The sequence below is a fragment of the Felis catus genome, chromosome C1 (genome assembly GCF_018350175.1).
Source record: "Felis catus isolate Fca126 chromosome C1, F.catus_Fca126_mat1.0, whole genome shotgun sequence".
NCBI lineage: Eukaryota > Metazoa > Chordata > Mammalia > Carnivora > Felidae > Felis > Felis catus.
Window position 1 is genome coordinate 34,350,468 of NC_058375.1, and position 26,483 is coordinate 34,376,950.

Below are 26,483 nucleotides of genomic sequence, written 5' to 3' on the forward strand. Positions count from 1 at the left end.
CTGTGTCTTACAAAAGAAACTTCTTGATTTGTTGAATACCGAGTTTTCCCCTTTAGCTGCCACAGTGTAGTTTATGTCTGAAGTGATCTTCCATCCCTTAGAATAAACGCAAACAACAAATGACCAAACATTCTCAAGTCAGTGCCTTTCACGTTCAAAGCAAAATCCATGAAAACTCACACAAAACATGAATATGTCACTAACTTCCTCCTGCAATTTCTGCCCTGTTACTTGCACCTTCCCCGGTACGGACATGTGGTGTTGGGAGCATTCCACCAACACTCTGACTTTTTCTTTCCAGGGAGTCTCTCCTCTGCTCACTGCTTACTCTTTGCATACCCTGATCGTACTTTATTTTTATTTTAGGTTCCAGTGAACTTGCCTGTCTTCCTTGGCTGCAAGGCAGAGACTGTCTCTTACTCGGCTCCCTGTCCTAGTATCTAGCACTGGGCCTGGCACATAATAGGCATTTGATACTATTTGTGGGGGAGGGGAGAGGGAAGAAAAAAAAAGTCCAGTCTATTTAGGAATTGTTGTAGTTGAGCTAGGAATTGATGTCACGGAGATAATATTTAAACGGCATGAAATACAAGGATGACCTCAGTAACTGCAGGGAAGAGCTGAACAGCTTTTGGGCATGCGCAGAAAAATGAAGGCAGTCAGGAACCTTCTATCATTTTGCTTTGGTACCAGTGAATTAGAGGTTAAAATCCTACAGCTGGAGTAGAGTTCTTTTTTTTTTTTTTTTAGTTTTTTTTTTTTTATTCTGATGATATAAGGAATACATGTTCACTGTAGAAATTTTGCAAAAGCGCAGAGAAAAACCATCACCTGTAATTCTTTCACCCAGAGACAGCCACTGTTAACATTTTGTCTCGTTTCTTTTAAGGCTTAGTTAAGTTATCATCTTTTACTTAACTTCTAAGCCCTTTGTCTTTGTTTAGATTGAAAAGTTTAAAAGCGATTATTTCAGGTCTGCTTGTGAGTACAAAGAAGGTAAATTGCAATTGGAAAAGTACTTGTCAACTGCAATAAAAATTTCAGATGCTGTTTTTATTGTTGGTCGTGCGGGCAGTCAGCGCCTCAGGAAGCTGGGCCTAATCTTCTCCAGGTGACTGCAGCCTCTAACCTAGGAAGCTCCCTGCCACTTTTCTTATTCTGATTTGTGCACATGTTTTTATCTTCCTGGGAGGAGGCCACACTTGAACCCCCAAAGCTTCACTGTCCAGGGACAGTTAGGTCGACTCGAGTCGAATGAGAATCTGTATGCAGAATGGATTCCCTCCCCGCTGCCCTGTCCTCCCAGCTTGTGAAATACCACTTAGATAACATCACCTTTGGAAGCAAGCAAGGACATTTACCGGTTTATTCCTTTGTTTAAGAAGCATCTTGACCACTTTCTGTGTGTCAGTTACTGAGCTAGGCATCACAGCCTCAAAATGAATAAATATTCCTTGTCCTCAGGGAACTTGAAATGTTTAATAAGAGAAAAAGAAAAAAAAAGAGAAAAAGAGAGGTAACCAGGGATTACAATAAATGACAATAACAGTACAGTCTTGGCCTAAAGGAGAGGATGAGCAGAACTGACCAGAGAAGGCGTCAAGAAGTGGGGAAGACTGAGTTGGATCTTAATGAAAAAGTGGGAGGTTTTTGCATGCAAACAGGCAGTGAGCACAGTGTACCTGATGTGTGAAGAAAAGACGGTGTATGCCTCTGGGGAAATGGAGGTAGTTTGCCATATCTGGAACATAAGATATATTAAAAATGGCAAATGAGAGAAAATGAAGGAATGTCAGAGCTTGGACTTTATCTTCCAGGCCGTGAGAACCCTCTGAAGGATTTTTTTTTTTGTCTTGTCTTTTTTTTTTAATTTTATTTTTTTAATTTACATCCAAATTAGCATATAGTGCAACAGTGATTTCAGGAGTAGATTCCTTAATGCCCTTTACTCATTTAGCCCATCCCCCCTCCCACACCCCCTACAGTAACCCTCTGTTTGTTCTCCATATTCATGAGTCTCTTCTGTTTTAACCCCCTTCCTGTTTTTATATTATTTTGTTTCTCTTCCCTTATGTTCATCTGTTTTGTCTCTTAAAGACCTTATATGAGAGAAGTCATATGATATTTGTCTTTCTCTGACTAATTTCACTTAGCATAATACCCTCCAGTTCCATCCACGTAGTTGCAAATGGCAAGATTTCATTCTTTTTGACTGCTGAGTATTACTCCATTGTATATATATACCACATCTTCTTTATCCATTCATCCATCAATGGACATTTGGGCTCTTTCCATACTTTGGCTATTGTTGATAGTGCTGCTATAAACATGGGGGTGCATGTGTCCCTTTGAAACAGCACACCTGTATCCCTTGGATAAATACCTAGTAGTGCAATTGCTGGATCATAGGGTAGTTCTATTTTTAGTTTTTTGAGGAGCCTCCATACTGTTTCCAGAGTGGCTGTACCTGTTTGCATTCCCACCAGCAGTGCAAAAGAGATCCTCTTTCTCCACATCCTCCCCAACATCTGTTGATTTCTGAGTTGTTAATGTTAGTCTTTATGACAGGTGTAAAGTGGTATCTCATGGTGGTTTTGATTTGTATTTCCCTGATGATGAGTGATGTGGAGCATCTTTTCATGTGTCGGTTGGCCATCTGGATGTCTTCTTTGGAGAAGTGTCTATTCATGTCTTTTGCCCATTTCGTCACTGGATTATTTGTTTTTTGGGCGTTGAGTTTGAGAAGTTCTTTATAAATTTTGGATACTAACCCTTTATCTGATATGTCGTTTGCAAATATCTTCTCCCATTCTGTTGGTTGCCTTTTAGTTTTGCTGATTGTTTCTTTGATATGCAGAAGCTTTTTTATCTTGATGAGGTCCCAGTAGTTCATTTTTGCTTTTGTTTCCCTTGCCTCTGGAGACATGTTGAATAAGAAGTTGCTGTGGCCAAGATCAAAGAGGTTTTTGCCTGCTTTCTCCTCAAGCATTTTGATGGCTTCCTGTCTTATATTTAGGTCTTTCATCCATTTTGAGTTTATGTTTGTTATGGGGTAAGAAAGTGGTCCAGGTTCGTTCTTCTGCATGTCGCTGTCCAGTTTTCCCAGCACCACTTGCTGAAGAGACTGTCTTTATTCCACTGGATATTCTTTCCTGCTTTGTCAAAGATTAGTTGGCCATACGTTTGTGGGTCCATTTCTGAGTTCTCTATTCGGTTCCATTGATCTGAGTGTCTGTTCTTGTGCCAGTACCATACTGTCTTGATGATTACAGCTTTGTAATATAGCTTGAAGTCTGGGATTGTGATGCCTCCTGCTTTGGTTTTCTTTTTCAAGATTGCTTTGGCTATTCGGGGTCTTTTCTGGTTCCATACAAATTTTAGGATTGTTTGTTCTAGCTCTGTGAAGAATGCTGGTATAATTTTGATAGGGATTGCATTGAATATGTAGATTGCTTTGGGTAGTATTGACATTTAAACAATGTTTATTCTTCCTATCCAGGAGCATGGAATCTTTTTCTATTTTTTTGTGTCTTCTTCAATTTCTTTCATAAGCTTTGGTTTTCAGTGTATAGATTTTTCACCTCTCTGGTTAGATTTATTCTTAGGTATTTTATGGTTTTTGGTCTCTGAAGGATTTTAATTAAGAGCAAAGCCACAGTGAGGCATACTGTTTAGAAAGGTCATCAGGGGTATAGGGGCACCTGGGTGGCTCAGTCAGTTGGGCATCCGGTTCTTTGTTTTGGCTTGGGTCATGGTCTTGCAGTTTGTGGGTTCAAGCCCCACTTTGGGCTCTGGGCTCATGGCTCAGAACCTGCTTGGGATTCTCTCTCCATCTCTTCCCCTCCTGCAGTCTGTCTGTCTGTCTGTCTGTCTGTCTCTCTCTCTCTCTCTCAAAATAAATAAATAAATAGAAAGAAAGAAAGAAAGAAAGAAAGAAAGAAAGAAAGAAAGAAAGAAAGAAAGAAAGAAAGAAAGAAAGATCATCAGTGGTATAAAGGATGATGGAAGTGGGCCACATCAGAGGCAGGGGTATGGTTAGGGGCTATGGAACAGTTCTAACAAAAGCAGATAGATAGATGTCCAGAAAGGGGAATTTACAGAGACAGAAAGTAAATCAGTGGTTGCCTGAGGCTGGAGGTGAGAGCAGGGCAGGACTGTAAATGGACATGAGGGATCTTTTTGGAATGATGGAAATGTCGTAAAATTGCGTGTGGTGATAGTTACATAGCTCTGCAAATTTTCTAAAAATCACTGAATTGTACATTTAAAATGAATGAATTTTATAGTATGTAAATTATACCTCAGTAAAGCTTCTTTAAAAAAGAGAGAGAAAAATAAGGGGCTCTCTTCTAGAAGAGCAGTAGCACTGAGAGAAGACAGATGTGTGAAATGTTGATAAAGAAGAGGTTGTAGAGTGAGACATTGATTTGATCTCATACGAGATAGGACGGTCACCTGTCTGATCAGCCAGGTGTCCTAATTGTGCTTCTGCATCTTTGTGAGAAAACTTCAACCCTACCTACTTGGTAGGTTTCACAGCATATGGATCTGCCCTTAATTGGAAGCACAGAATGTCTGCCTCTGGACCCTTATCAGAAACCATATCTGTCGGCTCTCTGCCACCTTGTTCTTTGCAAATGTTTGGTTTTAAGACATGATGTTTATGAAGCATCTGTGATCCATTTACTTCTCTAGGCACTGTTATTCAGCAAATGGGTAAATTTTTGTTTTATTAGAGAGAGAGAGAGAGAGTGCATGCAAGCAGGGGAGAGGGGCAGAGGGAGGTAGAGAGACAGAGAGAGATTGAGAGAGAGAGAGAGAGAGAGAGAGAGAGAGAGTCCCAAGCAGGCTCCATGCTCAGCGTGGAGCCCGATGCGGGGCTCAATCCCACAACTGTGGGATCATGACCCGACCTGAAATTAAGAGTAAGACGCTCAACCGACTGAGCCACGGTCGGGCCCTTCAGCAGATGGTTACTTCCCGGTGTTCTGCTGGTAATGTGCCAGGGAATAAAGCAGGTATAGTGTCTGCCCTCGTGGAGCTGATAGTCCAGCAGTGGGAACAGATGTATGTACAGTTATGATAATGATTTATCATGTGTTGGGTTTCCTTGTGCAGTAAGAGAAAATGACCTCAGCCTGAGGTCAGAGGATATGGCTAGGGTGGGGGTGTGGCTATAGACCCTGGTCCTATATACATCCAGCTGGCTTTCCTTGGTGGTGAGTGAGCCTTTTGAATATGATCCCTTTTGAGTCTGGGGTTTCTGGGGTTATCTTGGGCCTTATCTCAGTGTTCCTTATAATAGCTTTTATTGAATTATGCATTGGCTTTATTCCATCATTTTGTATGAGCTCGCGTTGTAAGAAATAGCCATACAAGAGTCACGCTTATGTATTATAGAAATGTTGTAGAAGTTACAGTCTTCAGCATCATATAGGATCCCCTTTTATTATTAGGACCCACAGGAGAAATTTCTTCCTGATGACTGTTTCATATTTGCTTTTATATTTTGGTCTTTTAGTTGCCCCGAAGCACCCTGCTGCATCACGCTTCAGGTCTCCACACAGGTATTCTCTCTACCTGGAATGCCTCATTCCAGGGGTTTGTGGGGTTTAACCCTCACTTCTCCCTCAGCTGTTAGTCCAGGTGTCACTTCTTCAGGGAAGCCTTCCCTAACCAGCCCCCAGTCCCCTTCCAAACTCGGTCTGATTCTTTTTTTTTTTTTTTTTCATTTCTTTTAATGTTCATTTATTTTTTGAGAGAGAGATACAGTGCGAGCAGGGGAGGGGCAGAGAGAGAGGGAGACACAGAATCCGAAGCAGGCTCCAGGCTCTGAGCTGTCAGAGCCCGATGCGGGGCTCGAACTCACAAACTGTGAGATCATGGCCTGAGCTGAAGTCAGACGCTTAACTGACTGAGCCACCCAGGTGTCCCTCGGTCTGATTCTTAATAGAGATATTCAAAGCACTCTGTTTCACTCAGACAATTTTTAGTTGGGTGATTTGTTGTTTGGTAACTTTTTTTTTTTTTGTCTCTTAGACTGATGTCAGGGAGACCTGTGAGGGTAGAGACCATGCCCTTTTGTTTGTGGCTGTATCTCAAAGTCATAGCATATTGTCATGCCCAATAAATATTTGCTGACTGGTCAAATGAATGAATGTGCTGTGGGTACTAAATCTTGTGACTGTTCATTTTCTCCTTTCCTTTGGCAGTTTGGGAGCTCAGGCCTTCTTGATTCCACCTGTGGCATGCACAGGTCCTCATGGCATGCGTTTTGTGCACTAACATTCCCCGGACTATGTAATATTTTTCCTTTCTTGACTTCTTCATTTTTTAAAAAATCCCAGTGTGTCCTGTAAATTCCTGTAGGCCATTTTAAGCCCTTCTGGGGAAGAAATAATAAACAAATCGGGTATATGAGTAGGAAAAGAAAGGGAGAAGTCAAAGGGAAATGTTAGTGCCTTTAACCAGCTGCAGAAGAGTTTTCTTTTGCATTGCTTTAATTTTATTTTCATTATAAGAAGGGGGAAAAAAAGTAAATTTGTCCCCTAGTTTTGCAGGAAATGCCTGTGAAGAATTCGAGGCCTGTCTCTGCCCTGAGACGTTCCTCCCAGTGGTGGGAGGCTAGGGGCTGGGCTCGGTAGGGCCTCCTGGCCCAGTGGATGGGTGGGCATGGGCCTGTGGAGGCTGTCCATGCAGCTGAGTTCCAATCCAGTTGATTTTCCCTCATGGGGGAGGGTTTGGGCAGAGTCAGTGGGAGCTTGTTTTTTTTTTTTTTTTTTTTTGTCTTTTTAACTCTAGCAAGGAGAAAGAAATGAACTTGTCCTCTTGTGTTGCAGATTCAGTGGTTCTTTCCTTTGACTCCGCTGGACAAACACTAGGCGCAGGTACCAATCTTCCCCCCTCTGTCGTTTCTGCACTCAGCACTTGGCCACATTTGAAGTGGAGCCTGGTGAGGTGGGGGCGGGGGGGTCTCTGGGAAGGGCAGTGGGATATCTCAGGATTGTGGGAAAGTCTTACGAAGCTTTTCTGGAGACTTGTGGTCTAAGAAGTGGGATGTAGCATCTAGAAGACTCTGCCAGTTGCTTAAAGAATTTGTAGTAGATGCTCCTTCCTCATTCAGATCCATCCAGGTCCATAGAACAGGAATCTGTTTCCTGAGCACAGATTGCAGCCTAGAGGGTGGGGCAGAGGGCATTAAGAGGCCCGGAGCTCTGGGTATGTTGGAGTAGATAATTATCCGGCCTCTCCAGCAAAACCTTAGGCTGAGGAGAGTGTCCCGGCTTCCTGTGGACATACACTGTTGCACGTTTGCACGCACATCCCGTGTGCCCCAATACACACCTCCTCCAGGGTGTGCACTTTACTGTGTACTTGTGCCAACCCACGTGCATGTCATCATGCTGCCTCTCTTCCCTGTGTCGAAATGTGGGACCCACAGATGGACATACAAGTCACCTTTGACACCAAATCACTCCGGCTCAGTGGAGCTTGGCGGTGAGCAGAAAGAGACGTCGTTTTGATTCTTCACCTTGGCTGACATCACGTTCGTATGGGAGCCCCAGGACAACTTTCCTTTGTGAGAAGAGCATCTCCGGGCATCAAGCCTGCATTTCTAGTTGGAGACAGTGGGCCTTGGTGGTGGGTGCTGCCTGTGAACAACAGGGAGACTTTGCTGGCCTGCCGAGGGCAGTTAATTGAATCCGTGTAGCTGTCCTTGAATGCAGCAGATTGGTGTTTCACAGAGCAGCCCTGAAGCTTTGGCAGTTGTGGCCATGTGGGCAAGGGGAGAGGTGAGTTCAGAGACTATAATCACTGCTACCACTGCTTACTAAGGGCCTACTATGTGCCAACACTGTGGTAGGTGCTTTATACACATCGTGCAAGGTGGATAGTGTATCTTTGATTACAGATGAAAGAAACTAATGCTCCCAAAGGTAAAGTAACCTGTCCAGGACCACTCTTATCTGTCCACCTCTAGAGCTCATACTCTCTCCCTTGCTATCTTGCTCTTTCATACTTTGTATGCTTGAGGTATACTCCACTCAAATGCTGAGACAAGAGAGATCACTTTAAGATAGAGTGGACAGACAGAAAGTTCTTAAATAGACACAAAAGTTGTGTCTGCTGCTATAGGAAAAGATCGATCGCTTTTGCTGTATTAAAGTTAAGAACTTCTCATTCACCAGGAAGACACCATTAAGAGAATGAAAAGGTGATCCAGAGTGAAAAAAAGATATTTATAACATGAATAGCCAACAAAGGGTGTGTTTCCAAAATAGAGAGCTACAGAAATCAATAGGAATAAAGAAACAACCCAGTATCAAAACAAGCAAAAGGCCTGAGTAAGCAGTCCATGAAAGAGGAAATCCAAATGGCCGATAAACTTATGAAAACGTGTTCGGTTGCATCGCTCCCTAGGGAGAGGCAAATTAGGATTACCTTGAGATACCACTGCACATCCACCAAAGTAGCAAAACTTGAAAAGCTCCATATTCCAGTATTGGTGAGGATGTGGGACAGTGGAAACTCTGGGTCTCCACTGGTCAGAGGGTAAATTGGTTACAATCCCTTTAGAAAAGACTATGTAGTATCTAGCACAATTTGAATATACACATACCTCGTGAGCTGGCACTTCCTCTCGTAGCTATATTCCCTACAGAAATGGATGCGTCTGTATGTACCAGGATATATGTACAAGATACATGGACAGGAATCTCTCTCATTGGCTGCAGCTAAAGGTCTGGACAGGTGCATTTAGCAGCTGTTTGAGGACTCTGAAATATAAAGAGTAGTAGGCAGATTGGGGGAAGAGACCAGAATTAAAAGCACTACCACGCTGGCAGTGAATTTTTCATTTTTTCCTCTGGTAGCCCATGTCCTCAATGCAAGGCCCCAAACCCAGCAGTGCCCATTAGGGGACAGCCAGAGAGAATTCCAGAAGACCTCTAGTTATGGCTCTGGGGCGGGGACGGGGCTCTGAGACTCAGACAGAGGGGGAAATTCCAAAGGTTGGTTTTATTTTCCTCCCTTCTCCCTCGTGCCTTAGACCACAGGCAGCCCCACTATAGTGGTGGTGGTACCGCCTGTGACAGCAGTGGGGTCGCCAAGCACCTAAAACTGAAAAAGGGAAATGTTCCTCTCTGATCAGAGGAACTGTAATCCCAGGATGGTGGGGGCAGGGGGTGAAATCGGTTGCTCTTTTTCCTCTGCCTTCCTGCTGCTTGGGCCCAGATCTGGGTACCATTCAGGAAATGTGAGGGACAAGGCAGTAACTAAGATCTCAGCTGTCTAGCCAGAGGTCCGAGAGGGGGAGGCCCGATGAACTGGAAATCATCAGGAGAAAACAGGGAAGAGCTCAGGAAAGCAGCCCTTAAAAGTTGTTTATGAACAGCTAACCACTGAGCTGTGCACGCACGCATCTGATTCTAGCAAACACCAAAGACTCTGAGAAGTGGTCCAAGGGATAGGCCACTGACTGAGTCCTAGACTGGACATTGGGTGGTGTCCACAGAGGACCCACTTGAGGAGGCTTTGAAAACGGAACTGGCATTGAAACTATAACCTATGGAAGGCTGGTCAAAACTTGCCACCTAAATCCAACCTGGTTGAGAGTCTGGTGAAACAAAAATGTCAACACTCTCCACTGGATTTAAACAAGACCTAAATGTTCATAACCTCATATTCAAAATATCCAGGATACAATCCAGAATTAATCATCATGTGAAGAACCAGGAACATCTCAACACAGATGTTGGAATAACCAGACACTTCCTTTAAAGCAGCTGTTATGAAAATGCTCTCCAAAATAAGGGCAAACGGTATTGTTGCAAAAAAGATGAAACTGTTAGCCACTACCCCCCAAAAAGGAAATAAAAAGGAACCAAATGGAGATATAAGAAAAAAATTGCAATAGTTGAAATTTTAAAAACTGAGTGGACTCATAACAAAATGGAGATGAAGAACAAAGAATCAATGACCTTGAAAGGAAAGCAATAGAAATTACCCAATATGAACAACAGGAAAGAGTTACAAAGTTGAGCAGAGCCTCAGTGACTTGTGGGACAACACCAGAAGGTTTGCCGTCTGTTGTTGAAGTCGCAGAAGAAGAAAGTGCAGTGCAGAAGAGATACTCAAAGAAATAATGGCTAAAACTCCCCAGGTTAGGTGCCCACCTGGGGTTTATCCTAGAGATGGAAGACTGGGTCAGCATTCAGAAGTCATTCAATGTAGTCCACCATGTTCACTGTCTAAAGAGGGGGAACCACATGGTCATGTCAATTGGTGAAGAAAAAGCATCTGACAAAGATTCAGCATCTACTCGTGACAAAAACTCTCAGCATGCTTAAAAGGGAACTTCTTCAACTGGATGTGGGGCATCTACAAACAGCCCACAGCAAACATCATGCTTCATGGTAAAAAACTGTTCTCCCCCAGAGATCAGGAACCACTCCTAAAAGTCCCAGCCAGTGTGGTGAGGCAAGAAAAAGAGACAACAAGAATATAAATCAGAAAGGAAGGAATAAAACTGGCTCTCTTCATAGGTGACATGATTGTTTACATAGAAAATCTCAAGGAATCTACAAAAAAAAAATCCTAGAACTTATAACTGAGTTTAGCAAGATAAGAAAGAAGATCAAAATGTAAAAAAAAAAAAAAAAAAAGTATATATGTTAGCAATGAATAATTGAAAATAAAAGATTAGGGGTACCTGGGTGGCTCAGAGGGTTGAACTTCTGACTCTGGATTTTGGCTCAGGTCATGAGCTGTGGGATAAAGCCCTTTGTGCTGTGCATGGAACCTGCTTAAGATTCTCTCCCCTCCCCCCCCCACCTTTGTTCTCTCTCTCTCTCTCTCTCTCAAATGAAAATAAAAACACATAAATAAAATTAAAAAAAAAATAAATTAGCAGTAGCCCTCCTCACCCCAAACCAAAATAGTTACATATAAATCTAATGGAATGTGTGTGGGATCTGTGTGCTCAAAGCTGTTCCTCTCCCATGTTTTTGTCCCCATCTGCCCAAGTGTTCAAGCCACAGACCCGGAAACCTCTTTGATTGTTGCCCCTCCTCTCCCTTTCTCACTTTTTCTGTCTTCACAATGTGTTCTTGTCTAGCCTTTTTCCAGCAGCTCTGTCCAAGGTACCATCTTCTCTCCCCTGGATAAGGAAACATCTACTGGTCTCTCTGCTCATTTGTTGTAGTCCCTTCTCCACATTGTAGCCAGAGTGATCTTTTAAAATGTACATCAGATCATATCTTGTTCCCACTGAAAACTCTCCATTGACTTCATGGTACACTTAAAATAAGATCCAAAGTCCATGACCTATAGGGTCTGACTTGCTAGCTCCTACTGTGGTTTCTCTTGAGTTTTCTCAACGCTTAGTCCATTTTGTCCCTCTCTGCCCTCAAGCCACATTGGCATTCCTGTGAGTCCATGAAGATGCCAGGCCCCTTCCTGCACCAGGGCCTTTGTACTCCATGCCTCCTGTCTCTAGAATGCTTTACTCCTGCTTTACATGACTGTCCAAGGTCTGTGTTCAAATGTCACTCTGCAGAAAGGCCTTCTTGGATCACTGCGTCTAAAGTAGTCTACTCTCTTGACACCCAGTCCTTCTCTAAGAGAGTTTGTCTTTATTTCTTCTTAGCACTTATCCTTCCTTCAAATTATCTGCTATTTACTTGCATACTGTCAGTCTCCCCCAGTAGAATTTGGCCAGGGACCTTGCCTATCTTGTTTATCACTGTGTCCCTGGTACTTAGAACAGTGCCTGGCATATACTAGGTGCTCAGCAAATATTGAATGAAAAGTAGGAAAATGGAAACCGTAATGTCCATCATGCAACACATACTTAGGGATTACATAAGAAATGGCACATCCGTATGGTGAAATGGACTCCAACAGCCATTAAAAATGATGCAGTCTTATATTTATTGACACAGAAGACATTAGGGATATTGTTGAGTGAACAAAACAGGAACAAAGAACATGTATATTGAAGCCACACGTAAGTAAAATTATATATGCACGTTCACACACGTATTTATGGAAAGAGATTTCTGTGAAGGTAGTCACCAAAACGTTTGAAGGTATTAACTTTAGAAAACCGGAATTTCAAATGGTGCTTACTTCATGCTTTCAAAATCCAAATGTAGGGGCGCCTGGTGGCTCAGTTGGTTGGGCATCCTGCTTCAGCTCAGGTCATGATCTCACGGCTTGTGGGTTTGAGCCCTGCATCGGGCTCTGTGCTGACAGCTCAGAGCCTGGAGCCTGCTTCAGATTCTAAGTCTCCTTCTCTCTCTCTGCCCCTCCCCGACTTGTGCGCACTCTCTTTCTCTCTCTCTCTGCCTCTGTCTCTCTCTCTCTCTCTCTCTCTCAAAAATAAAGAAACTAAAAAAATAAAATGAAAATCCAAATGTAAAAAACTTATATGGTAAGCATGTGTTAACCCTAAACTGGGGAAAAAATAAAATTCTTTTTGTTTGAAGAGAGGGACTCTGTCTTATTTTATACGATAACTGCTTGGTGATTATTTGTACTTCTCTACCTACTAGGTGGTAAGCTCCATGAAGTTTAAGATACAGACTGCAGAGTGAGCCATTTTTTTCTTTTTCCTGCCCCAGCTGCTCTTTTGACGTGTTTTCCACCAAAATTCTGCTGCAGCTTCACGCGAGATGCCCTGACATGGTCTGGACACGCTTGCTATCATGAATAGAATTGAATTCACTGCATGCCCTGCTCTGGACACTGGACATTGCTATTTTCCCAGGACAGAGGGGAAATGGGTACATGACCCCTTTGCCTCCACTGGCTGGGTTGGGGCTTTTACCTTCCAGGGGAGGTTCCACTTTCCTTTGTCCCCAGATGTGTCACAGCTGTGCTGTGCTCAGAGGGAGCATGGTGCAGAGTCATAGGAGATCGGGGCTTATCAGGAGTTTCTTGCAAGGCCCTCTCTGCCCCCATGCCGATGTGCACCCATTTGAGATTGGATTTCAGTGTGTGAACTTCTAAGTTATTTTACTGGGTCACTTAATTTAGTCTAGGTCAGTGAATTTTTCTGTTTATTTTATGATACTACTTTTCCTATTTTAGTTTGTCTTTGATTAATTGAGCCTCCATTGTGATTTATTTCCCTGACTTGAGATGATGTGGGAGCTGTTTGCATTTTGGCCAGCCCGTCTCGGGCCGTGGTTAGCTCCCATGATTCACGTGGGGGGCAGCAGCAATTACTTAATGAACATCTGCTTTGTGCAGAGCATAGGGACAGCTGGTGGGAATTTCTGGCGGTCCCTTAGAATGAAAAAAGGAAGTGGGTCACTGGAGACCAAAAATGCCAGCAGCACAGTTGGCTCGCGACATGCACCTGTGTTCCCAGAAATTCCATTCTGGGGCTCAGTGGCCTGCTGATGAGGCTAGAGTAGGATACTTGGCTTGGGGAACTTTCAGGGAGGTCTCCCCTCATTCTAGAAGAGGATCTCGCTGTGTCATGCAGTGCTCCCAGCTGTTTACACGTGAGAGAGAACAGAGGCTGAGAGTGATACTAATTTGTACACCATGCTGAGATAAACAGGAAGACACTGTGTGTAAATCGGGCATTGTGAAAGCATTCATAACTTTCTTTTTTTTAATGTTTATTTATTTATTTTGAGAGAGAGAGAGCAGGGGCAGAGAGTGAGGGAGAGAGAGAGAATCCCAAGCAGGCCCTAAGATGTTAGCACTGAGCCTGAGGTGGGGCTTGATCTCACAAACCATGAGATCATGACCTGACCTGAGATCAAGAGTCAGATGCTTAACTGACTGAGCCGCTCAGGCACCCCAAGCATTCATAATTTTCTTTTCGGAATTATGAACAAAGTGAAATACAAAGTATTATGGAATATATTAAATGTTGAATTGCTATAAAATAAATATTTTCCAAAATTTTTTAAAGTTTGTTTATTTTGAGAGAGAGAGATAGGCAGGGAGGGGCAGAGAGAGAGAATCCCAAGCAGGCTCTGCACTGTCGGCACAGATCCCAGTGCGGGGCTAGAACTTACAAATCATGAGATCGTGACCTGAGCTGAAACCAAGAGTCAGACGCCTAACCGACTGAGCCACGCAGGTGCCCTAATATTTTTGGATTTTTAAGTGAAAAGCTTGAGCTTGTTTCAGTGTTCATAAATTTTCATATCAGGATTTAGGCCTCAGAGGTGGCCAGTTTTCATAAATGTTCCATATATGCTTAAAAAAGAATGTGCATTCTCCACTCAGTGTATGTAAGGTAGTCTATATCAGTTCAAATTTATTAACTGTTCTGCTCAAATCCTTTGAATTCTCACTGATTCGGAGAGCCTGGTTTTTCAGTGGTTGTGTTTCCCATTATGATGACAGGAGACTTGTATATTTCTCCTTGTAATTTTTGTGAATTTGGCCTTATAGAGAGAGAGGTTTCGTCACTAGGTACATACACATTTGAGTACATAGCCCCCTTTTGTTTATGTCCAGTTTCTGAACCTTCTAGGAGTTTATGTGAGCTCAGAACACTGACCTAGTCCTTTGGAATGGAAATGGAAGAGTTAATGGTTAATTTCGGAGACCCGAGTCATTTGAAAAAGCACCGTGTGCATTCACAGGTCTGACTTGGTACAGGTGCAGGAGGAGAAGAGCAGATATTTGCATTATCCATGCCACTTCCCACCTGGAGCCAGGCAAAGGACACACATGTGCTCCTCGGCCAGGGGGTTTTGTACTGCTGAGCTTTGCAGCCTGGCTAAGGCAGGAAGCCCAAACCACCAGACTAAACATCTCTCCTTCACTGCATAGCTGTGGGCTTGCTGCTTTGACACCTGAGGAGAGAATGCCTTCAGGTGCTGGGGGTGCTGTATATGCACATCAACCTACATTATGCCTGGCTGACTGGTGAGTCCCAGAGTCTTCTGTACTTACTACAGATTTGGGATCAGTGGACTGTCAGTGAGGCCCAGGCTTTACTGCCAACTTCCCCAGATGTGAGTTGACGCTGAAGAAATGCTCAAACTAGCATTTCCGTATTGTAAAACTGAATTCACATGCAACTTCGAAAACACATTCATAAACAGTGAGATGCTCTGCGATCTGCAGATTTGCCTTGTGCAAACCCGACGGTAGGAAGCTCTGCTCCTATGTCCCAGAGCATTATGCCTCGGCCTTCCTGATTGCTTACTCTAGTTTATATTTCCTGAACACTAGACTTAAGCTTCCCTGCCAGTCCCGGAATTCTGTGAGGAGCTGGGCACAGATCCAACCACCAGTACCAGCTTACGAATATGAGAGTGGGGTGCTTGTTGGTAAGATCCCCGGATGTGCTGGAAACAGGCAGTCAGAAGCCTCAGAAAGTCTTTGTGGAGGAAGTTAAGTTTTAGGCTATTATAAATGCCGGGAGGGAATTAACCTTGGCAAGTGTGGAGTCCTCAAAAGGGAACCCCAAAGTAAAAGCCAGAAACCGATACAGGGGAGGAGTTTCCCCAGAAGAGCAGGGCAGCCTCTGCATAAGCAGAGGTGACTGTGATGCAGTTATCTGTAGGGCTGGGAGCAGAAGTGGCCAGAGCACTGTAAAAGGTGGTGGGCTAGTGACAGATGAAGCCACTGATGCCACCATTGTTACGCTCTTAATGTTGCCCCCTTGCAAGGGGTGGAGGAAGACAAAGAATCCAGGTCTTGGGGTTACTATTAGGCTCTCTTGGTCATTAGGTCACTCCCTTCATTCTTCCATTTGCTTAGCACATTTACGGAATACCGCCTCTCTGCCACACCCCATACGAGGGGCCAGAGATACAGATACATATAGTTAGGATTGTTTAATTGCAAGCAACAGAAATGGAACCCGGCTAGTTTAAAAGAAAAAGGAATTTACTGGAAGGACACAGGTACCCATAGAATAAAATTAAGCATCAAACAGCCGGCCCTCAGAAAGGACACAAAGGGCAGTGCCAGGAATCTAGATTGCAACCAGCGGTCCATTTTTTCAGCATCCTGTTTCTCTCCCCAGTGCCACGCCGCTTAAGAGAGAAGGGTCCGGCTAACCTAGCTGTTGTTGAGTGCCCCCACTCTGGACAGGCAAATCCCACTGACAGTCTCATCGCTTGCCTGCTGTAAAAGAAAGGCAGTTCCTTAAAAGAAATTCAAGCGACTTGTTTCCAAAGGGAGGCAGAAGTGCCGTGAGGGCAAGTAATCGTTGATGCTCTAACGCTGCGTTCGAGGAGCATGTAAGAGTGGGCACATCCGAGGCAGGAGGGTCAACAAATGCTCTTCTGAAAGAGAGTACGTTTGAACTACAGTCTAAAGGATAAGCAGGAATTAACACAAAGAGATGAGAGCACATTTCAGGCAGAAAAAAGCTGCTTCTACAAAAGAGTCCTATGCCGAGGGAGCTCACGGCTTATGCAGAGAACTGAAGAAGGCCGGGATGGCCTGAGCAGCAGGCACAGGGGGCAAGATAGTGGAAGATGGAGATGGGAAGGTAGCTAAAAGCCAAGCCATGAAAGGTCTTGTGGCTCTACAAAAATACCTGTTAGATTTTGCTTCGGTGACAACCAAAATCGTGAAGGATGAGTGGGTGTTTGCCAAGTCAGCAGGCTGAGGGAGGGCATTACAAAGAGAGGTAACGTGGTCCGAGTAGCTCTCAGGCATAGAGGCTGCACACAGAGGAGTGACGGAAGGTGAGGCTAGGGAGACAGGTACAGAGTGAGAGGTGGCTGTGTGGTCTAAGCAACAGTGCAGATGCGGCAAAAGCAGTGGCCGTGGTTTAGGGAACAGGATCTGTATTTAGAAATGAGAGAGAGTATACCAAACGTGTCTGTCTTGAAGTACTGAATGGCAATGGCACTAGCAAACAAAACAAAACAAAACAAAACAAAACAAAACAAAACACGTGGCTGGGGAACAGGGTGCACATAAATCTGATTTGCGGCATTCTGAGTTTGCGGTGACTGGATCATTTAGGAGCAATGCGTAGGAAAGAACCAATGTGGAAAGGGGTTGGGAATAATGTTAAAAATTTTTTTTAATGTTTATTTATTTTTGAGAGAGAGAGACAGAGCATGAGCAGGGGAAGGTCAGAGAGAGAGAGGGAGACGCAGAATCCAAAGCGGGCTCCAGGCTCTGAGCTGTTGGCACAGAGCCTGACACAGGGCTTGAACCCACGGACCGAGAGATCATGACCTGAGCTGAAGTCAGACGCTTAACCAGCTGAGCCACCCAGGCGCCCCAGGAATAATGTTTTAAGTGAAAGGAAAAGCAGGTACAAAGGGCTGGAGATCGTAGATACTTAGGAGGCAAGTAAAATAGTTCAGTTTGGTCAAAGCATAGACTTTGGCAGGGGCAGGGTGGCGGTAATATAGGGACTCCAAAAGTAAAGTTGGAATGGTCACTGTAGGTCAGATCCTGAAGGACCTTATGAATCAAGAGACTGGGATTCGTTCTTAGAACAGTAGAGGCTGTTCAAAGGTTTTAAGCAGGGTTATGACATAACCATGTTTGTCCTATAGAAAGATAGCTCTGATCACATCAGGAAGAATCTATTAGAGGGGGACAAGACAGGAGGCAGGAAGCCTAGCAGTAATCCAGATGAGAGGTAAAGCTGGCTTCTTAGAGAACAAAAATGAACAAAAGTAAGTGGGTTGGAGATCCATTTAGAAGATGAAATTAAAAGGACATGGTAATTCAAGCACTCCGATGTTTATAGCAGTGTTATCTACCATCGCCAAATTATGGAAATAGCCCGTGTCTATCAATTGATGGATGGAAAATGAAGATATGGTGTATATGTATACAATGGAATGTTAGCCTTAAAAAAGAATGGAATCTTGCCATTTGCAAGGACACGGATGGAGCCAGAGAGTGTTATGGCAAGCGAAATAAGAGATAGACAAATACCATATGATTTCGCTTACATGTGGAATTTAAGAAACAAAACAAATGAGCAGAGGGGAAAAAAAAGAGAGAGAGGCAAACCGAGAAACAGACTCTTAACTATACAGAACAAACTGATGGTTACCAGAGAAGATGTGAGTGGGAGGATGGATTAAATAGGTGTTAGGGATTAAGGAGGGCACTTGTTGTACTGAGCACTGGGTGGTGTATGGGAGTATTAAATCACTATGTTGTACACATGAGGCTAATATTACACTGTACGTTAACTAACTGAAATTTAAATAGAAACTTTTAAAAAACGGACATGGTAATTAAATAAGAAGGAAACAGAAATCAAGTAATTCTCTCAGGTTTCAAGCTTGGGCAGCTGGGTGAATAGTGGTACAATTCATTAAGGTAGGGAATACAGGAGGCGAACCAGGCTCTACAGGTATGTGAGTTCTGTGAATGTGAACTCTGTGTGGGGCAGCCTGAGTTTCAGGTGTCTGTAGGAGGTGGAAATGTGCAGCAGACAGCTGAATATATAAGTGTGGGACTCAGGAGAGGGGTTGGGCAGGAATGAGAAGTTGGGTTTGGGTGCAATGGAAGGATCGTTGGGGAGGCTAACCTGAATAGTTGAGTAGGGTGAAGTCTACCCTGGATAAGGAAAAAGCAAAGAAAGAGGGAAAACAACAACAACGACAAAAACCAGACAAAATATATGAAAAATTTTTTTCTGACATTGAACAATAGGTAGCACACGGCACTGGTCGCTGAAAGAAGAGGAACAAATGAGGTTAGCCCTATAATTGTCCAAGCTAACAGCCTGGATGGAGTTTCCAGACCCCCGCACAGGGAAGAAGAACCCATACAGGATCCTAGAGTCTTCCTAAGAGGAAACAGATTTGAGAATTTGAGAGAAAGGCTGCCAGAATTCATAAGTACCAAAGAGGGAAGAGCTGCACACAGAGACAGCTCTAGAGATCTGTAGAGGGTCCCCTTAGACTCACTACAGTTCACACAGGGCTGGGAATAGTGGTGAAGCATCATAATACATGGGCATCCATGGCACATTCAGAAGGGCATTGCCTTAGTCGTGGGGCAGAGTTAGCAGTGGTGCAAAATTAGCCCTAGACGAAAGTCCACTTTGCCTCTCATCTTAATCCTACAAAGCTTGAAAGCAAGCCTTGAAAGGATCCAACTGTTTCCAAGTAATTTAACTGCACCTCAAAAATAAATAAAGAATGCACAAATATTCTGTGCTCAGCAAAGTAAAATTCACATGGCTGGCATCCGGTCAAGAGTGACCAGGCTCACCTGAAGCTACTACAATACTGTATGTTAACTACTCCGGAATTAAAATTAAAAAGTGTGTGTGTGTGTGTGTGTGTGTGTGTGTGTGTGTGTGTGTGTGTGTGTGTAAAGAATGACTAGCTAATTCAGAAAAGCATGAAAATACAACCCATAATGAGAAAAAAAACAATAGAAATAGGCCTAGTGATAACACAAAAGATAGAATTAGTAGGCAAAGACATTAAAACATAGTCCATATCTTCAAGAAGGTAGAAGAAAGCATGAGGATATTAAGGAAAGACATATAAGATACGAAAAAGAAATTTAGAGGTGAAAAAATAGTGTTTGAGATGAAAACTATACTGAATGGGTAAACGGGCAATTCGACACTGTAGGCGAGATGGGTAAACAGGCAATTCGACACTGCAGAAGAGAAGAGTAGTCAACTGGAAGATATTTCAATAGGAAGTATCTAAAATAATAAGAGAGCAAAATTACTGGGAAAAAAAAGTAACAGAACATCAGTGAGTGGTGGGGCATCAAGCAGCCTAATACTTGTGTCCCTGGAACTCCCCCAGAGAGGGGAGGGCAGAAAATTTTTTGAAGAAATAATTGCCAGAAATTTTTCAAATTTGATGAAAACCATAGACCCATAATAGATCTAAGAAGCTCAAGGAACCCCAAACCCAAGAAAAGTGATGGAAAAAACCCACCACAGCACATCAGAAGAACTTCCCCCTCATGGCCACAGGGACTTGGCATCTGACAGAAAAAGCAGCTTCCCCTTGAAAGCCACAGGAAAAGTGAGGTCTCCTATGGCAGAGCGGGGCTTCAAGTCTGCGTGGAGGTCGAGGGATGTAAGCCAGAGCGCATTATGAGAAAGATTTTAAAAGATTGGTGGGGAGCCTGGGTGGCTCAGTCGGTTGAGTGGCCGACTTCGGCTCAGGTCACGATCTCGCGGTCTGTGAGTTCGAGCCCCGCGTCAGGCTCTGTGCTGACAGCTCGGATCCTGGAACCTGTTTTGGATTCTGTGTCTCCCTCTCTCTGACCCTCCCCTGTTCATGCTCTGTCTCTCTCTGTCTCAAAAATAAATACACGTTAAAAAGAAAAATTAAAAAAAAAATAGAAGGAGATTGGTCAGGGAAGAAAAAACCCACGGCAGAATGAGGATGGGAAGTAAAAAGTCTGAAGCCCATTTTAACAGTGGTCCATTTAATATCGTCCATGGCTATACCTGTTTTCCGCGGAGACTGAGCTAGCTGTATGTTTTCCAAAGACTTCCTACTGTTCCCGAGAGCCTGCATTTGTTCAGGACTGCATGTCCGTTCTTCTGGTAAATTCTCCTAACCACATGTGTAATGTGGGAGTAGTAATTTTTTTACAATCCTTGCTTCCTGTCACTGTGATTAGAGCGGGTGTGAGGAACAGATGTACACAAGGCCACTCCTGGCCCTTCCCTGGGAGTTTTGCCATTTTGTGCAGAGAGACCGAGTCTCAGTCCCTTTCAGAGGCAAAGCTGAAGGTGTGTATCTGAAAGTTGCCAGCAGCACGTTTTCTAACTTAGGAAGGAAGCTGGTCAGGGGAGAGCAATGACTCAGGGAGGCGCAGTGGTGGTCCAGTCACTTTCTGTGGTCCCTGAAACCTTCTGTACCTTGACCCTTTCCACACTGGTTGCGTGAACCATTACATTGCCCTTTTTGCCTAGATTAGTACAACCAGTGTATTGAACGTGCAAGACACATCAGGAGATAATCAAAGCCGGTTTTATTTTGTCTCCCTGTGCCCTCTTAAAATGTTTTCAGTGTGGGAAGTCCAGAGAATTTTTTGATATCGAGGAGGTACTAAAAATCCCATGGTCACATTGAGTCACCAATTCCAAAATTAGAGTATCTGGCCTTATGTAAGAGCCATAGCTTTCAATTCATTCAAAGCTACAGTGACTTCCCCTCCCTGCATTTAGGGCTTAGTACCAGCAGGTGCCTGACCCTGGGAAGGGGATGTGCCCTGCCTGTCATTTTCCCACTCCTCCTTGGATGCTGGTTGTGGTTTCTGACCTCTCTGGAATCGGTGGGGAAGAGAAAGAGACAATGTGAATAGAAAAGACATAAGATAGTGTCAGCGCTGTCTGAGCTGTTGAGTGTTTAAAACTAACGCCTGTGGGTGCTCTGGGAGGCATTTTGGAGACCCCTGCAACTAGGGACCTCTGCTGTACAGCTCCCCTGATGGAGGTCATGTAATTGCCCAAACCTTGTCACTCACTCCTGTGGCTCCTAGGACTCCCAGTGTCTGTCCCCACTGCTGTCTGCTGAGGCCCCTGGCAACCCTCTGGACCCATGTTTTGGAAAAGGACCTAAAACAAACCCACTCTCGCTCATTTATGCATCCTTTTTTACAACAAATTCCAGGAGTGCAGACCATTTCCTGCATCCAGCCTATCTTGTGGCCTTTACACTTGTCAGGTAGAAGTCAAGCATCTAGAAGTCTACTGTGTTCCCCATTTTTTAAGGGTCAAAGTTAAGCTTCCCTCACCAGGCATGAGGGAGAGACAAGTACTCATTCTGCCCCTTAAGTGAGGAGTCCATAGCACTGCTCAGTCCAGGCAAGTTGTTCAAATTCTCTTTCCTTAACTTCTCATTGCCGGTTACTTTTATATTTGATGTAAGGAGGGCCTTTCAGATCATTTTGATTTGATATTTCCTTTGAAATTTTTCAGTTTTCAGATATTTCCTTTGAAAATTTACATCTCAGTCTAGAACCTCACGTTAGTGTCTGAAATTTATCATCCTAGAGGCTTGGCTGAAATATTCTTTTTAGCATCCTGTTAGACTGATTTGATTTGGATTTATGACCATTGTGACCAAATAATCCTGGTAGTAACAGTCGACAAATATTTATTGAGCATCTACTGTGTGTAGCCACAAAAGAGAAATGCTTCCAGTCCTCACAGGCTGCCAGTCTAGGACAGAGTTTACAGATTGTTAGCCCACTGGCTGAATCCTGCCTGTGGACATATTTTGGTTAATCATCATAATCTTTAAATTTTTCTTTTTTTTTAAGTTATTTTTTTTATTTTTTATTTTTAGAGAGAGAGAAAGAACACAAGATGGGGAGGGGTAGAGGGGGAGGGAGAGAGAATCTCAAGCAGGCTTCATGCCCAGTGCAGAGCCTGATGCAGGGCTCGATCTCATGACTGTGAGGTCATGACCTGAGGCAAAATCAAGAGTCTGACGCTTAACCAACTGAGCCACCCAGGTGCTCCCCAAAGTTTTGTGGAATCTACTGCCAATAGTTACACATTGAAAATTTTTACCTTAAAAGATCCAGATTCTGGGGTGCCTGGGTAGCTCAGTTGGTTAAGCATCTGACTCTTGAGCTCAGCTCAGGTCTTGATCTCAGGGTCTTGAGAGTTCAAGCTCCACATTGGTCTCCACACTGGGCATGGAACCTACTTAAAAAAAAAAGAAAGAAAAGATCCAGATTCTTGGCTTTATAAAGTTTATTTATTTTGAGAAACATAGAGACAGCATGAGTTGGGAAGGGGAAGAGAGAGAGTGAGACAGAGAATCTCAAGCACTGAGAGTGCAGAGCCTGATATGGGGCTTGAACCCACACAACTGAGATCGTGACCTGTGCCGAAACCAAGAGTTGCACATTTAACTGACTGAGCCACCCAAGTGCCCCAGATCCTTGGCTTCAAAAAAAAAAATCAGAAGATGTGGCAGTGCTGGGCCTGCATTACTGCCTGACATCGTCTGCTAGCGCTGGTGGAAACTCCCCGTTGGACAGGGCATGGAGTCTCCAGATGGGCTCCATTCCCTCGTGGCTCTGTGACCCAAAGGCAATGCCAGTTGCCATTTATCATTATTGGGCTCACGCAGTTACCTTTCCTTAAATTAACAGAATGATGTGAAATATTTCTGGGACTCCTGTCTCTTAGCAAAAGAGAGAAGACAACAGTCCCAGAGAGCTATGAAGGGGATTTCTTTAGATATGCAGTGTTCTCATATGTTTAATATGCAATTAGTGTATGTGTCCGTAAAACAAAACTTAAGATGCCATTGGAAAATAACCCGCAGAGATAATCATGGCTACTATACAAAAATACGTGGTGAAAAAATACATTTCAACGGGACTTGTTTTTAATGCAACTGAAATCAGTAGTATGAGTTACTCTGGAAAGGTATCACATTCCCTCCTTCCTTCATTTGTGATAGGTTCTTGCCTGGCCCCCAACATCTGAGTTTGCAACAAGGGGAGGGCATTCTCTGGAGTCTCTGGAAGGAAACAGCCAAAATGTGGATTCATTGTATATACAGTGAAGTCTTAGCTTGGGTCTGAGGAGCAGTAGCAGAATAGTTGCCCCAAGGTTATGACCACATGATGGGAAAGCAACAGGTGTTGGCAAGTTAATGAGATTTTCTTTTTTACGGAATGATAACTAGGATTGTTGAAAGAGTATTAACCTTTGAAACTAACTCTTTTTGCAAATTTTGTTTTCACTTTATTTTAAAAGTTGACAGTTTTGTTTTTTTTTTTACTTCTATGAGTTCCTGATATATTAAGCAAAGTCTCCCATCCATTTATCTCAGAGCAAAAGCAGAATTATTTTGAGGGAAGGCTTTGACTTTCTTCCTGGAAGGCAAGCCTTCTGTTGAGCTGTATGTTCTATTTGGTATCTTCAATTTTAAGAAGAATTATTCTCTCACTGCAGTTCTGCTGTTTAAGAAAGAGTACAGATTTGGGCCTTAGTTGGCCTTGCTGAATGGCTTCTGTGAGGTACTTGTCAATATGGGTACCTTCTTTCTCTTGGCCATCGTTGCTTATTGAAGACTGAGTTCCTCGAAAACCTTGCTGCATGGCCTTTGCCATTTAGGTGTTTGGCCTTGGTATTCTGTTTTATCCTCAAGTTAAGCCAGGCCAACTGAGAACTGCATTCATTCATAGACTGCTTTATTTTGACATAGTCAACACCACGCACACACAAACACACACACACATGCTTTGCAAACATTGACCAAAGCTATAAGAAATAACCTCATGATACTTCCCTCAAGTCTTAGTAGCAGGAATAGCTGTGTTTCTCCTGGTTTATTTGATGAACACTATAAATCATTTCATCAGTGCTTCGCATTTAGCTTTAGCTGTGAGAAATCTTGGGGGTAAATCTATAATCTTCCTCCAGCCAGCACATAGGACCTTAGATCATCCAGTTTTGGTATTCTTATCCTGGCTGTACTATTTTTCTTATGCTTATTTCCCCTGTGGTCCCAGATACCAGATATCTTCCTTGTTTTATTCTTTTTTTATTTAGAGAGAGAAAGAGAGAGAGCAGGGGAGGGAATCTTAAGCAGGCTCCATGCTCAGCATGGAGTCTGATGCGGGGCTCAGTCTCACGGCCCTAAGATCATGACCTGAGCTGAAATCAAGAGGCAGGCACTTAACTGACTGAGCCACCGAGGTGCCTCCCCCCAGATATCTTCTTTTTAAAAGATCTTGTACTTCATTACAATTTTGTAAAACTGCTTCAACCTCGCTTTAGGGTGAGGCAAGATATAAAGAACCTAAAATATTCATGATTTATCGTTTGTTGTAAACACCTTACAACTTATTTTTAGATTTCACTCTAAATTTCCTACCCTTTGTGTAATCAGACCTGTCAGTTCCTTGTGCCTGTCATGAAGACGATGGGGTCATTGCCCTGGATTTGAGGACCCCTTGGCTGCCACATCTTCACTCCATAGTTAACACGGCTGCTCCAGCAAAAATTATGACTAGAGCTTAGAGGAATCAGAAATTGCTTCTAACCCTGTTACTTCTTTGGGGGTCCAGTTTTGCGGTTTAACTAAGTTTCAGTCAAGCACCACGTTTAAACAGGAAGGCAGTTATATACCAGCACAGGTACTGGTTGGCCTAGAGGGTCTGGGAAACACCTGGCATTGAACCTCGTCCTTCATAAAACAGGTGTTCAGCAAGAGTTCGAGACTTAAATTTAGTTACGGCTTATGTATTTGGGTCTGTTCCTTGAGCAGTTGTCTGTCCCCATGATCTGTGTCTGGGGAATGTAACCTGCTAGTGTCAACAGTGGCTTGACTTTAGTGACATTTTCTGCTTTTCTGTTCTTTTTCAGAGTATGATCGGTTGGGTTTCCTCCTGAAGCTGGACTCTAAACTGTGAGTAGAACAAGAAAGCACCTTGACTCTGTGGTAGAGACGTCTGTGAGAACTGGGGTCCGTCTTCGAAGGGTCACCTCCTCAGCCCTGCTTTTGTTGGGGGACTCCCTGGGACCTCTGCTCCCCGCCCCCGCCATCAGCAGAATCTTGGAGCATGTTATAGTCTGCAGGGGCCCAGAGGGGATGGGATCGTGAGTGCAAACATGAAGCCTTAGGTTTGGCTGGTACAGGGAGCTCCTTACAGAAGGAGCCGCTGCCAGGTTTGAGGGACAAGGAGGCCCTGGGAAGGCTTCTGCTACAGAGTGGAGGATAGTTGAAATGTAGCAGGAGGCAGTGGCCTATCAGAGATGCTCTGCGGCCTGGTGTGCAAAAGACTGCTGTGATCAGGCTTCCTCTGCCGCGTTAGCTCCTGTCTCTGCCACTGGCAAACCCTCCGTTCCCCTCTGCCTGTGTGTGTGCTTCTTCTCTGTGCCTGCAATTCCCTTTCCTTGCTGGTCTCCTGGGAAAACTCAAAGACTACCTCTTCCCTGCACAAAATTCACGATCTCTCCCCCTCTGCTTCCTGTGAATTTTCTCCTTCTGCCACCGATGATCTCATTGTAGTATAATGAACTATGTCATAATTATCGATTTATTAAGAGCACAGGCTTAGAGCCAGGCCTGCCTTGGTTCAAATCCCAGATTGCCATTTATTCTCTTTCTGATTTGGGGCAAGCTACTTAGCCACTCTGAGCCTCAGTCCATCTGTAAGAGGAGGACACCAATATACCTACCTCTTAGGGTTAGTGTGAGGACTTAACTGAAGTGATTACTTCATAAGGGCTTTCAAGTACAGAGAGTCTAATCCTTTCAGAATCCTGCTCTGTTCTGGCCTTCTTGTCCTTTCTAGCACCCAGCCAGTGCTGGTTTATGTTTGTGAGGTGCTCAGTAACCATGGCTGCATGGATGGATGCATGGATGATAGGTGGATGACCGTGCACTTCTCCAGTTAGACTGGGATGCCTTGAGATTGGACTGTATCCATTCTGTGTGTTCATACCCTGCATGGCACCTCTCACATGGTTGATATGCAGTAAATGGTTGAAAAACTGCCTGTGGCTCCATTCTGTTGTCAGTCACTTTTGTAGTCCCGTGTCCCCTGCCAGCACCAGA

General features: G+C 43.8%; 1 protein-coding gene across 7 annotated transcripts in view; it reads left to right on the top strand.

Moving 5' to 3' along the window:
• ST3GAL3 (ST3 beta-galactoside alpha-2,3-sialyltransferase 3) overlaps positions 1–26,483 on the top strand; it is a 199,267-nt gene that overhangs the window by 76,150 nt on the left and 96,634 nt on the right. For 5 of the 7 annotated variants that reach the window (XM_045035685.1, XM_045035688.1, XM_045035687.1 and 2 more), the window contains exons 3-4: positions 6,840–6,887; positions 25,289–25,331. In XM_045035685.1, coding sequence (XP_044891620.1) covers positions 6,840–6,887; positions 25,289–25,331 — 91 coding nt within the window. The remainder of the gene's footprint in view (positions 1–6,839; positions 6,888–25,288; positions 25,332–26,483) is intronic. The other 2 variants (XM_045035686.1, XM_011284674.4) reach the window with 1 other exon arrangement.